The following is a 14,537-nucleotide window of genomic DNA, read 5'->3' on the forward strand; positions in this document are numbered from 1 at the left end:
TGGCACCTGACACCCTATTCCTTTTTGTGATTTCCTGACTCCAGTAAACATATGAAGCCTATGACATAGAACAGGGGAAGAAGGTAGAGCCTTTTAATGAGTGATGAAGTCTCCTTCCCTGACCATGCACCACTGGGGTTCCTCTCTAAGATGAAGTTACTCTGTCTCAATGTGTTTTAGTTAGTTCCATGCAGCTTGCTCGAAAGGAGATGAGGGACAGGTATTCACCATCATGAAAAATTCATGTTCATTTCTCAAGGCTCATCTTGCACTTCCTTAATTCTACAAAATCTTGTAGTCCATTACTTACTCTCTGAAAGGAACCACACCTAGAGAGTCATAATCCTCACATACATAATGCTAACAAGTATAGGAAATAGTGTAACACTATATTATATTTAACTATTGTTTTTGACCAGGACTCCTAGAAGGCAAGATGCATGCCTTGTTTATAATTCAAAGACTGAAATTAGTGTCTAGTACTAGCAGGTACTTTGAAAACATTTACTGAATGGCTTTACTTTCTACAAGGCCAGCCTTCTCTATCCCCTCCAGCCATCTTGTTTCTGATTAAATAAGCTTCATTTTTCCATTAATTCATATTCCATTTTTGTCTAAGCCTCCACTACTGCCTTCCCATAGTGCAAAAAAAGGCATTTCTCCCAGCACCCCAGTCTGAGTCAATACCCTGGTCCCTATCTCCTTGGTCTGCATAGTCTTCTAGGTCAGGATCTGGGTCCCCACTGCCCAACAGTCATGCTGAGTCATGCTGAGTCACGCCAAGGTTTAGGGTGTGTGGACAGATGTTTTCAGCCTTGAGTGATGCCTGCTATCTGCTTCCCCAGCAGAAATCTTACAGGACAGATGGCAAGAAAAGGAGTAGGTGCTGAGTGACTATAACTCCACCCCAACCAGCAGGATGAAGAGAAAGGGATCCCTTGGCAGAATGTGACATCTAAAATACATTCTCTTTTGATTTAAAAAATTATTTCTGATGGTTTCATAGATGCCATAGCATGAACAGTCATTGCTCATCAAATATTAATCTTGTACATTGTCCTTCATACCATGAAGTAGAAAAAATCCCTTATTAGTACATGCATATGGATTTTTAGTTCTTAAAATATATAGCTATTAATCTAATTCTATCAGAGTAATTTGAAACACCTTTGCTAGTTGTGTGGCCAACTCTTTCTTTCTTTCTTTCTTTCTTTCTTTCTTTCTTTCTTTCTTTTTCTTTCTTTCTTTCTATTGGAGTTCAATTTGCCAACATATAGCATAACACCCAGTGCTCATCCCAAGTGCCCCCCTTAGCGCCCATCACCCAGTCACCCCAACCCCTCGCTCACCTTCCCTTCCACTACCCCTTGTTCATTTCCCAGAGTTAGGTGTCTCTCATGTTTTATCACCCTCACTGATATTTTCACTCATTTCTAATGACCCAGAGCAGAATCTTAGTTTCCTCCTGTAAAAATGTGGCAGAACTGGATGGCTAAGAATTTTTTCAGCCCTCACCTTTCTAAGATCCCACACACTGAACACCTACTTTGCCAAATCTTGTAGACATGGACTGAAGTTTGGGTATGAAAGAGGAAGGCATGAGACAGAGGAAAAGGAAATGATTACTCACCATCTTGGGGGAGTCTAGATATTCAAGTGACCAAGAGCCAGTGCTCTTAGAGGGTACATGCTCACCTGTTGGGTTGGGTCCAACTGCAAATGCCCCGTGGGACCCCTCAAATTGAAGGACACATTTCAATTCAGTCTTGGTGCTGCTACTCTCATTGGGAAAATGTAATAAATTCCAAGTCCAATAGGGAAGAAACATTCCTTGAAGAAAACCAACAGGATTTCCATGTGCTGGTAACTGTCAAAGACTACAAAGAGGTGAAATCCATGATGCAGTGCCTGGAGAGAGAAAAATCAGGATGTTACAGGATCAAAGAGGTATCCAATGGAATGACATTGAAGTGGGCTTCTATAGGAGTTAGTAGTGGCAAAAAGATGTTTCAGAAATGTGTACTGAATGTGTCAGACACAATTGGGAAAAAAATTTAAATGGGAGACAGAGTAATTCAACTGACCCATCAAGAATTTTCAGATAAACATTTGATTAATTTCTGACATTGAGCTTCTTGAAGTCCCAAGCTGTGTTGGTTCTGGATTTCCAGGGACCATTACTGGCTCTAGTACATACGTGGCATAGTTGTTGGTCTTTTTTGGTGAATGAGTGACTCCTTGTCAGTCTTGTTGGCTCTGGTAGGAGCACATAAAGAAGATTTAGTTATGCTATGTTAAAATTTCCTTCTTGACTCAAGTACAGAAGTAGAGTTAGAGTGACATGACACATGTCTAATATATGTGCAGACATGAAGAAAGAAAATCTACCTAAAGAATGTTTATAGAGACAGTAAAACACAGTGAGTGAGTTATTTGTGTAATAACTGAGAAAAGGACTGGAATATGAGTCATTTCAATAAAATTCATGGAAAAAAGGACAGAAAAAATTGGGATATGGAATTAGAGAGACTAGCTTGGGTTGAGAGACATGCTTAAAAGGGTACTATTGGACTGAACCTTAAAGTTAATGAAAGAATCAGAGAATTGTTCATTCCTCATAATACGAATAAGGAGATACAACTCGATGGTTGGGGGCAAAGGGTTAAGGAGTAAGGCATTCTTGGTTTGTATTCTTGGGAAAATTTAAAAATCACCATTTTTTATCATACATGACGTGGGAATAGTGATTATACTTAGATCATCTGTTTGTTCTGTTGGCAATGGAATGTCACATATAAATTATCTAAAAATACCTGAAACAGGGGCACATAAGTGGCTTAGTTGATTAAGCCTCAGACTTTTGGTTTTAGTATATGTGCTGCTGAAGTGAGCACATAGACTCTTGATTGTGACACAAGTCATGATCTTAGGGTTGTGAGATTGAGCCCTGCATCAGGCTCTGTGCTCAGTATTCTTTCTCACTCTCCCTTCACCCCTCCCTCCTACTCATGCATATTCTCTCGCTCTCTCTCTCTCTCAAATAAATAAGTAAATCTTAAAAACAATGCCTGAAGCAGACCACATACTGAAGAAATGACCACTATCATCATTATTATTGTTCTCATCATTGGTCTGTGCCAGACAGTACAGTAGGAGATACGGATGTGAAGAGAAATAACGTAGGACCAGAAACTCTGTATCCCCTTATGGTATTCAAGTAAGAGGCTGCAGATGGATCAGGAGCTAACATGATAAGACATTTTCATTCCACACCAAGATGTTTCAGTATTACCCTATAGGTAAAGAGTAAAGGACATGAGGATTAGAAATTTGATGCCAAAGTATAAGATCACATCTGTGGGAATGGGAGATAATTTGGGTTGCAAAATGTGAGTTGAACAAGTCATTCATTTATTCATTCAGCAAACATATCCCAAGTGCTGCTCTATAACAGGTTCTATGTTAGACTCTAGTTTACCAATGTGAATAAGTGTAGATGAAGCAATGTCACTGGGCTCAAGTAATTCATCTTCTCCAGTGGGGGTGGGTAGTCATTCAGATAAACAGATGACTTTTACTGCAAAATAACAGCTGTTGTGATGGAGAAGTGGGCATGGAAGCAACACATTCTGCCAATATTAATTAACCAAAGTTATACATAAATGAGTGTTGATCTGGGACTTTGTTTTTCTCACTTCTGCATTCTTAGCACTTTTGCAGTGTTGAATGAATGGTCAAACACACATAAAACTAGAAGTACAGAGAATATAGACACATACACACTTGTGTATGCATACAAAGCAAAGCAATCAGTGGAGCAGTGCTGGAAGTAGGAAGGCCAGCTAGAGCTAGTCAGACCCCAGCAGGTAGGATCTCCATCAGGTTCTTGATTTCCAGGATATAGCCCATTCATAGGTTGAGATAGGCTCTTGAAGGCTTATTCTGGCCAAAATAAAAGACACACAGACGAAAATAGAAACCATGGTGCTTATTACTCTTCATTGAGACTTACAGCTGGAATACTCATGTCTATTGGACAATAGACTCATGTCTATTGAACAATAAATCCTTTCCCTACACCAATCAGGTAAAAAGAGAAGGAACGAATTATGTGAAGGAAGGCAGCTGGAGGCAGTTATGCCAAGTAACCCTCTTGCCAATGGGATAAGATATGGCACATTCATCCATGGGCATGGCAAGGCTAACCATGGCATGAACATAAATATTATGTAAGGTTCAGAACATCTCTAGACTCTAAGCTAACAAAAGAGATCTTTTATTTTCTATTCTTTCCTTATGGGTCAACTCTAATGATTGGCATCCTTTTCTTTATACATATCAGAACATTTCATAAGACTATAAGTAAGTCATTTCTGGCCTGGAAGTCATTCTGTCTCTTTCAGGTAACTATGAGTTTCTCTTTTTTGTCACTAAAGTTATCTTTTAGTCTCAGGTGAATTTAAAGAATGTAATTTATTCCCCTAGTTTCCTAGGCCTTGAACATTTCCAGTCACTGTGGCATTTATATTCTTACAATACTCACATATTTGTGACCACACACACACACACACACACACACACACACACACACAATATTTATCAGGCATTTCTGAGTTGTTAACCTTGAAGGACCTTCAAACACAAGCCCATGATCTCTTGTATTTATTGACTTGTGTAGGAACTAAGGATGGGATCTTTGAAGGCAGTTAAGAGAAGCACTCTGGTCTCACTGTCTTTAGGTAGTTCCCTCCCTTGCCACAAGTCTGTGTAGTGCTGAGCTCTTATCTGTGCCCACAGTTTCTGACCCCACCCAACTATCACCAGCCCAAGTCTCTAGAGGAGAAAAACACTGAATCTGCCTACCTCTGTTGATTAGAAACAAAACAAAATGAAATAAAAGCTCCCCAGATCCCAGAAGGCAAATGAATTAACAAACCAGAAGAAGAAGAGAATGAGGAAGAAGTAGAAAGAGAACAGAGAGGAGAGAGGAAAGAGGGATGGAGTGAGGAGGAGAAAGAAAAATAAAACCAAAACCAAAACCAAAATCAGTCAAACAGGGAAAGATAAAGATTGGTGACCATAGGGCCTGAATAGGCTGGAGTACAGGGAAGTGTTACATTGGCTTGTTGGTCTAGGAATCTAAGAGAAATTCTGTTCCCTCACAGATGCTTCAAACTCAGTAAGATAAGGGTTGTGGGAACTTGGTTTTAGAAAGAATCCTCTGGGGGCTAGAATTAGTAAAGGTTACAAGGGGTTTCAGGGAGGAGCAATCACTAGCTGCCGCCACTAGGTCTATAAAACAAAGTGTCTTAGTTTCTCATAATTCCTCAGGGTGGATGATTTTGTTAATGGATAGGGACCAACTATAACCATTACTGCTTCCACTTAAAATCTGCACACTTACCAAGCCTCAAATCTATCCTTTTTCAGAGAGATGTAATTTTTTTTTATTCAGGAAACATGCTATGCTATAACTTCAGTACTGAATACCCAAAGTGCTAAAGATAGCATACCTAGGTTAAAAAAAAAAAAAATCATTAAATGTTTTGTAGAATTCAAAAGTCACCAAGTCAAAGACTTCCCAATCTTCTAGTAGCAGACATGGAATCTTAGTATAAAATGGGGTCTTCTCTATCACTTCTCTGTATAAGATTCTAAGCCCTATACCTAGAAGAGCTCTACCTGAATCAACTCTAAGTAGATATCCAAATATCGGGTTTATGCATGCTTCAGAGGTACTTGCTTAAGCAAAGTTTATAAATCACCATACATGGCTTAGGTCTTGGGTCAGAGCCATGGGATATGGCCCAATAACCCATGGTAGTGCAGTAAACTGAGGGGCAGAAAGATTAGAAAACACTAGAAAATCTAATAATTGTGTCATTCCTTCAGAGTATTTTTTTATTTTTTTTTCTTAGCTCAAAGAATACATTGGGCAATATTATTTACAATAAATGGGAAAAAAAACAGGAATTATCTGTTTTTGAAAATAAATCACAAAATAAATGAAGGTAATTTCCCTTAAGGTGAAAAAGCATCAAGGAAAGCAGGAAAATAGAGCTCTATTTCAGAGGAAATGGGAAATTTATGACTGTCTAAATTGCCAGATTCAACTTTTAACCTTCCAGGTCTATCATGTAGAAATGTGTGTAATAACTGGCTGGTTCTGGCTCTCCATTTCCTCTCCCTCTTGCTTAATTAACATTCACACATATGTTCAGCTATGCCTTAGGCACAGTGATCTCAGAGGCCAGTCAAACCACAGCTCCATGTTGTAGCTGCCAGCTGGGAGAAATCACCCTGAGAATAAAACCCCACTCTGGTTGACTCACCTACAACCTTCGTGAGAGATGGTGCTAGGGCAGCATGGGACTTAGAAAGCAGTCATGTTGCCTGACACCAAAGTGGTCTATTCTCTCATTCCTTTGATAAACAGAAAACGTTTACTGGCTTCCTGCATGGCAGCCACAAGGGTCTCCTGCTACTTACTCATAGTAACCAATTTATTTTAGGCTAATCCAACACCTCATAGAAGCTTTTACAATATCATCTATTTCTCTTACGAGAATATAAACTCAGATACATAATGAAAGCATACTGATAGCCTCTCTAATAAAGAGCTTTGTATACCTTCAGTGGTTTATAAACCTTGTCTATGATTTCCCATTTTTGAGATTAAAGATTAAAAAAGAACTCACTTGTGGTGAAGAATAATTTTTGAAGTAACTTTTCTCAGATAATACTATGAAAAACATGTAATGGGGCTAAAGACTTAGTTTACCTATCAACAGTATAACATTTAATTCACACTGATAGCACCTAAAGATATAATAGTTGACTCAGGATCTATACATATCATAAATTAACTACAAAGATTCAAGAAAATATTTTATTTCCCCTTGCTGAAGAGAGGTATCTTAAATTTCTTAAAATCCTTCACAGACCTTACAAAGGTACAAATGCTACAGAATACCGAGAATCTGGAATTATTATTAGCTCATCGAATTTTGGAATTTCCTTTTAAAATTTTTTTAAATTTAAATGCCTTTGACATAACATTTTTTTATTTTATTATTTTTTAATTTTATATTTCATAAATATTCTTGTTTACCTTTTCTAATGATTTAATCTTTCTTATCTATCTGGATAATCATGTCCAGATGATTATCCAGATTATCTCTAAACTTTGGATTTTACATTCAGGAAAGGGAGACAAAAATGATATTTCATAGGAGAAATAAGTAAAATACTTCAAAATGAGCATCTGAGATAATTTAGCTTGAATCAACATGCCTTAGGGGCAGTAAAAGACTACACTCAACCAACCTGAATGACTTCAGAATCAGAATCTATAGCCTTGTACTGAACTACAGATATGCTATCTTTCAACCCTTTCATATATATAGTTTAGCCCAGGGAGATTTTCCTGACCTCCTTAGGAGGGGAAAAGTTAACAAACACTGTAAAAGTCATAGTCCAGGAACACTGTTCCAGTAAAGACTAAAACTTAATTATACAATTATAAAATGCTTCTCCTCCAGCATTCCCTACCCCCACACCACAGGACTCCAGACTGTTGGACTCCAGACTCTGCTGCTATTACAGCAGATTGCAACTGAAAAAGTTGCAAGGTGCAGACTCTATTTCATGCTGAATTTTCAGGAAAACCCAAAGACAAGAGTGGCATCAAGAAACAAACCCAAACAAACAAGCAAGCAAAAGAATACTCAAGGCATTTGAAGCCTCAGGCACCTATGGCTGCAGCAAACATTAAATATATTCCAACCTCGAGCTTAATTAACCTACCCATTCATCTATTTCTGAGTTTGATCACAAGTCCTAGTTTTAAATAGTTGGAGACTCCTCAGCTGTCTCACTGATTAAAGAAGTATAAGTGGAGCAGAAAATCAAGACGAGAACTTGGGAAAATTTTCCCCAAAGTGACCAGTTTCCATCACAGAGAAATGGACAGAGAGAGGGTTCCAGGGAAGCACAGGAAGTAAATTTATCCTATCTATCTTCTTTATGAAATTACCCTCAGATGTTGTACTTTGGGATTGAAGTCTTAGTCCTATTGTGGATCCCTTGTTACTCTGTTTAGCTTCTTGAAGTAACTACATGTGTGTTTTGTCTCCTTTGGGAAATTAAGAACCTGAGGCTTGGTTATAATGCACTCCTCAAGTGAGTGAAAACTGGCTGAGATTCTATGTCAGCAACTGTTCTTTTTTTTTTTTTTTTCATGACTCTGTTCTTGTCTCTATCACCATCTTTAATCCAAATATTGAAACTGTTCTGACTACAACTCTTTCCTTATCTTGGGCTTAGCTGCTTTCTGCAGGTCTTTCTTGGAGAAGAAGAAAGGGAGAGATGGATGTCATTTTGGAGGATCATGTTTAGGACAGAGGAACCAACAAAGGAAGCCTGTCTCAGGAACCAACACACATTATCACAAGTTCAGTGGACATGCTTCACTGCTGACCCTTCCCTGATCTGACTCCACCCCTGAGGGACACAGTTTAACCTTGACCAATGACTTTAAAGGACTAGGAGGAACAAGGGGCCAGAAGGTCAGCAGTAAAGAATAAAAGGTGACAGTTTCCAGCAGCAGCACATACCTGCTTCTATCTCTGATCGCCTGTAAGCTCTCAGACCTGACATCATGGTGCATTTTAGTGCCGAGGAGAAGGCTGCTATCACCAGCCTGTGGGGCAAAGTGAATGTGGAAGATGCTGGAGGCGAGGCCCTGGGCAGGTAGGCACTGGCTTTCAAGGCATGAGAAAGGGTGGTGAATATGAACCTGGCCAATTGACCAGGAAATTCCTCAAGATTTTTGCAAGTCTCTGATTTTCCATATTCTGTGGTTCTGTCACATAGGCTCCTGGTTGTTTACCCCTGGACCCAGAGATTCTTTGACAACTTTGGCAACCTTTCCTCTGCTTCTGCCATAATGGGTAACCCCAAGGTCAAGGCCCATGGCAAGAAAGTGCTGACTTCCTTTGGAGATGCTATTAAGAACATGGACAATCTCAAGGGCACCTTTGCTAAGCTTAGTGAGCTGCACTGTGACAAGCTGCACGTGGATCCCGAGAACTTCAGGGTGAGCTCAGGAAATGCTCATGTGCTCTTTTATTACTTTTCACTCTGGGGTAATAATGGAATTTGAGTCTTTGGAAAAGCTAACAGAAATTTCAGAAATTATGGGTCGAACTTGGTGTTAGAAGGACAGATCTCTAGTGGGCATAACCAGGACCATAACTAGTCCACTTGATTCAGGACTAGTTATAGAAGGGCTAGTAGCAGCCAAAATTTGCTTAAATCTTTTTAAGAACTTTTGTCAGAACTGGATATGTTCATCATAGAGAATGTTAGACTTGTTCAAGGAGGAATAGGATTTGGTGTTTGGTAGATAAAGGCCTTTCTCAAGGAAGGGGAAATGTCTTATTTTATGTGGTCTTGATGACTAAAGTTTAGAGAGAGATTTTGGGGGGAAATTTTAGACAGACTGTCTCAAAGTAATATATAAGTTCTTTAGAATATATTAAATTACCTGTCAGTATTTTTACCGAGTGGAGTTTTGTTCTTGCACTGATTGGAGACTTTTTTTTTTTTTAAGATTTTTATTATTATTATTATTATTATTATTTTATTTATGATAGTCAACAGAGAGAGAGAGAGAGAGGCAGAGACACAGGCAGAGGGAGAAGCAGGCTCCATGCACCGGAACCTGACGTGGGATTCGATCCCGAGTCTCCAGGATCGCGCCCTGGGCCAAAGGCAGGCGCCAAACCGCTGCGCCACCCAGGGATCCCTGATTGGAGACTTAAATAAGCTCTCTCTGGGGACCCCTGCAGCCCTAAGATCCCATTATTACAGGAATTAGCCAATTGGTAGATAAGAGAGGGGAGGAGAGATGCAAATAAAAATGGTGGCCTGGTAGAGAGGATGGGAATATGGGGAGGCAGGGAGTTAAATGGAAAGCTCACACTCATTGAATTTAAGGACTAGCTTATTTGGGCTTTTGCAGGCATACCTCCTGGAGCAGTTTAAGAATGTAGAATTGGTAGGAAGTAGAGGTCTGAGCTATTTTTTCTGCAATTCTTTTTGAGAACTTCTACTCAACATGCCTATTTGTCATTTTTGTCTTTCACCTAACAGCTCCTGGGCAATGTACTGGTGATCATCCTGGCTTCTCATTTTGGCAAGGAATTCACCCCCGATGTGCAGGCCGCTTGGCAGAAACTGGTGGCTGGTGTTGCCACTGCTCTGGCCCACAAATACCACTGAGTCCTCTTTCTAGTTCAGCAGTACCCTTCTGTGTCCCCAGTGTCCTCCTCCTGCATATGGGGAGCATTTGAGAGCACAACTTCTGTTTAATAAAGTTCATTCTAATCAGTAATCGGAAATTAATATTGTGTCTTCTCCATTTTTTACTCTTGTGTTAAAGGAGAAAAGTTTCATTGACTGAGGGTTAGGAGACATGGGAAGAAACAAGAGTTCCTTTGGAAAGATAGACATTATGGGAGGATTCTAGAGGATCTGGGTGGATGCCAGGAGGGGGAAGAAATTTTCTGGGAAAGGCTTAATCAATTGGGTAGGGATTTACAGGGCAGGATGGCAAAAATGTACTGTAGAGGGGAAAAAAGGAGGTGCTAAGCAGTGCCTCTGAAAAAACAAGCTAGATTTGTGGTACATGTCAGACTTCAGCTTTAAAACCTTTTCAGGGATCTAAGGTCAATTTGCTTTAATGGTCATATTGAATCAGCTAACTTATCATATATCTTGTGAGGCTCAATGGGTTCAATCTCATAACCCTGAGATCAGGACCAGAGCTGAACCCAAAAGTCAGATGCTTAACCAGCTGAGCCACCCAGGAGCGCCTCAGACTTTTAATAGATGAAGAAAAGACTAATTATTGTCTATAGGCAATATAAGCCATGTAAGCAAAATAATGTCATGTTGAACAGGATATTCTTGGAATATTAAGAATACAGAGGTTTAGAGATGATGTCATTACCAGGATGAAAATCCATAATGACTTCTCATTCTCTACTACTGAAGACAAGTCCTAAGTTTTTTTAGTTTATGCCTCCTGTGGCAACATTTCCTGCCTATCCCCATCCTTACCTTTATAAGTCACCTGCACCAGCCCATTATTCATACTTCCAGTGTACCAAGGGTTTGTTGTATCTCCCTCAGAGTTTTGGATTCCCTATTCCTCAGCTTTCAGACATTTTATCCCACCATCTCCCCATGGCAAATTCCTTCTTTTCATTCTCACTCCAGCTCAAATACTACCTTCCCAAAAGGGACTGATTTTGATGTAATCATTTCCCTCTCACATTAAGTCCAGATATTAATTTCTTCATAGCAAATGATAGTAACTGAAATTATTTTGTATATTTGTTTAATTATTCACTTTTAATATCTTCCACATCCATGTTATCATTGTTAAGAAGAGAGTTTTCTCCTCTGCCTCACTTATCTTAAATCTCTAGTACTTAGAACAATTATTCAACAAATAGATTTTTTTAACAAATAAATTTTAAGTAAGTGTCTCAGAACACATGAGATTGAGTGTTTGAAAAACCCACAGATGGTTTCCGTAATGAAATAACTTTAGGCAAGGATTTAGGCAATGTCAGAAGCAATGACTTGGGGAAAAGGGAAGGATAAACAGCTATAGATTGGGAGAAATCAATTAGCCTTTGGAAGATACTGCCATGAAAGTGCAAGAGGAAACCATGAGTTACAAAGGATATTGGATAACTATTTGGGTTTCTGGAAGAGTGGGGATGTTGTCTATAGACATGAGGGGTCATAAAAAATCCATTAATCTGAGGAGGAATAGTTAAGACTTTCTTACTCCTTAAAGTCTTCAGAGACTTAGAAATTTGCCTCTGAATCATTCTCCAATGAATCATTCTCCAATCCAAGGCCAGATTCTACAAACTGAACCCAAAGGATCATCAAATATGATCAAAGGTCTACATACTCATATATATACTATATATATACTATATACTATAATATATAGTATATATATACTATATATACTCTATATACACACTCATCTTATAGACTTCCTATTTTACAGACTAAAAGCTGGCTCTGTAACTTATACCTCTTTACCAGTCCATGTGTGCTCTCAAATTGAGACAAGTGACAAATCATTATGCCTATAACTTGAAAGTTACTACTGATATCATAACAAGTATCATCTTCCTGGACTTTTAGTCATTCTCATCTATGAACAGGTATAGGCTTTACATGAGGTCATGAAGACTAAAAAGATTTCACCTATTCTAATTTCAGGCAACCTGAGAAGTTAGAGCCTAAACTAATTTGTAGATAGAGGTATCCTGAAATAAAATGGCCACAGAGGCAAATAATCAAGCCAGGTTTCCAAAGCTTCAAGCATCACAATTTAGGAAGTCTCAATCTTTGGCTGTGCTCAAGTTTGTGTCTTCTCTTCCTTCATTTCACTGATCTCTCATCTTAAAAAGAATCTCCTTAGTTTTGCTTCAAATTCTTATTCCTCTTTCACATTAAGTCTTCACCATTTCCCTAAGGACAGATAACAGCCTCTCGACAATATCAAGTTGAATGGATTAATTCTCAAATGGCAGAAATTTAGCTTTAATGTATTGGATTGAGTTCTTTAAATTTTATTTTACTTATTTATTTTTAAAGATTTTACTCTATTCATGAGAGACACACAGAGAGAGGCAGAAATATAGGCAGAGGGAGAAGCAGGCTCCCTAATGGGAGCCTGATAGGCAACTCCATCCTAGGGCCCTGGGATCACAACTTGATTTGAAGGCAGACACTCAACTGCTGAGCCACCCAGGTGCCTTGAGCTCTTTAAATTTTAGAGTATCCTGTAAGTAACACGGAGGGGAATTCTTAATATTATTTTTTTTAAGGAGTGACTTCAGGGAAAAACAAACAAGCCCATTTCTTAGAGCCCTACATGCAGGAGTAATAGACTCTGAGAGAAAAAATAGAGTGAATGGCAACATCTTCATGTCATTATGGTCTCTGCTCAAATAGTGTCCCTTTAAAGAGATCATTGTTAATATAATTGTGTCCCACTTAAATCAAGGTATGAATTTTCCTGATAACAAATGATGTATGAAATGATTCATAGCAAATAATATAAAAAATGATTTTGCTGATTAATTTACTCTTTCTGTGTATCTCCCCTTTGTAGAATATAGTTCCAAGAAAGCACTTTTCCTCTCTAAATTGTTTATCTTAAATCACTAATACATAGAAGAATTAATGGTGCATAGAAGCTCAATGTATTCATTAAAAGGATATTTGAGAACACTCAATGGGGCTTTTGTGAAGAACCAGCTTCATGGATAAGAATTTAAGGAATGTCAGAAGGAATGACACAGGGGGCACCTGGCTGGCTCAATCTGCGGATCATGTGACTCTTGATCTCAGGGTTATGAGTTTGAATCCCACGTAGGGTAAAAAAAATAAAATCTTTTAAAACAACAATGAAAAATAAATAAACAGCGACGCAGGAAGGATGGGAGAGTAGAACAGCAGACAAAGAGAAATCAGCAAGCCTTGGAGAAAAGTTGCCCTAAAAGCAGATTGAGAAGCAGTCATTACAAATGTTGAATTCACTGTCTGTGTTTCTGGGGGTATGGGGAGGTTGTTTACAGACATGAGGGATCACAGAAGTCCATCAACCTGAAAGAGAGTTATGAAGAATCACATTCACTTATTAAGGCTTTCAGAGGTTTGGACACCAGTCTTTGAGCCAAGCTTGTAAGAGAGGCTCTGCACTGAATACATCAGATGTAGTCTGTCTACACTCAACCCACAAAGCTTCATTCCTGAAGACACTCTCATAAGAGTTTACATTAGGCTCTGTGCCCTATACACTTATTCCAACAGAAATGCTCCCATCTCCAATTTAAGAATTCACAAATGTTTGCTTACAACTCTAAAATACCTATTGAATTATTGATAAATTTCATTTTCCTGGCCTTTAAACTTTTCCTAAGCTTGAATTTCAGACAATCTGTTATGTTAGGAGAAAAATAATTTGAAGATAGAGATTTCCTTGAATTAAGTTCACGGGTAACTTCTTGATCTGCATTTTCATTCAATCAGCAGGTCTCCAGTTTCAGGGACAAATAATCAAGCCAGATTTATGAAGCTTCAAGACTCCTGATCAGATTACCATCTGAGATCATGCATCTCTTTCAGAGAAAAAAAAAATTAGTATGAACTCTGACTCTGTCCCATTGGAAACGTGTCCTGTAAAAAAACTGTAGTGAATTAGAGATAAAGTAATCTAAAGTGCAGTGATGCTATAGCAATGACTATGAGGACTATTAGTCAAAGAATAAAGAATCTTTGCCCATTTTGAGTTGCTTTATAACACATGAGATAAAGCAAAAAAGTGCTTCCTGATGTAAATTCTTGGACTAAGACCAGCTGAAAAGTGGACCCAGCATTTATCAGCATTGGCTCTTTCAAGTCAGCACTACCTGCCAATGAACCATCTACCATTGTTT

General features: G+C 38.7%; 1 protein-coding gene across 1 annotated transcript; it reads left to right on the forward strand.

Moving 5' to 3' along the window:
- The first annotated feature begins 2,968 nt into the window (after nt 1-2,968).
- On the forward strand, nt 2,969-10,393 carry HBE1 (hemoglobin subunit epsilon 1). The gene is made up of 4 exons (XM_077867774.1): nt 2,969-3,196; nt 8,326-8,751; nt 8,875-9,097; nt 10,156-10,393. The coding sequence occupies exons 2-4, from the start codon at nt 8,660-8,662 to the stop codon at nt 10,282-10,284; spliced, it is 444 nt and encodes a 147-aa protein (XP_077723900.1). The 5' UTR covers nt 2,969-3,196; nt 8,326-8,659; the 3' UTR covers nt 10,285-10,393.
- Nucleotides 10,394-14,537: the final 4,144 nt, after the last annotated feature.

Source organism: Canis aureus, chromosome 23, assembly GCF_053574225.1.
Source record: "Canis aureus isolate CA01 chromosome 23, VMU_Caureus_v.1.0, whole genome shotgun sequence".
NCBI classification, from domain to species: Eukaryota; Metazoa; Chordata; class Mammalia; order Carnivora; family Canidae; genus Canis; species Canis aureus.

Coding starts and splice junctions, on each gene's coding strand:
- HBE1 (XM_077867774.1), top strand. CDS start 8,660: ATGGTGCATTTTAGTGCCGAGGAGAAGGCTGCTATCACCAGCCTGTGG. Junction 8,752..8,874: donor GGAGGCGAGGCCCTGGGCAG/GTAGGCACTGGC, acceptor TCTGTCACATAG/GCTCCTGGTTGTTTACCCCT. Junction 9,098..10,155: donor TGGATCCCGAGAACTTCAGG/GTGAGCTCAGGA, acceptor TTCACCTAACAG/CTCCTGGGCAATGTACTGGT.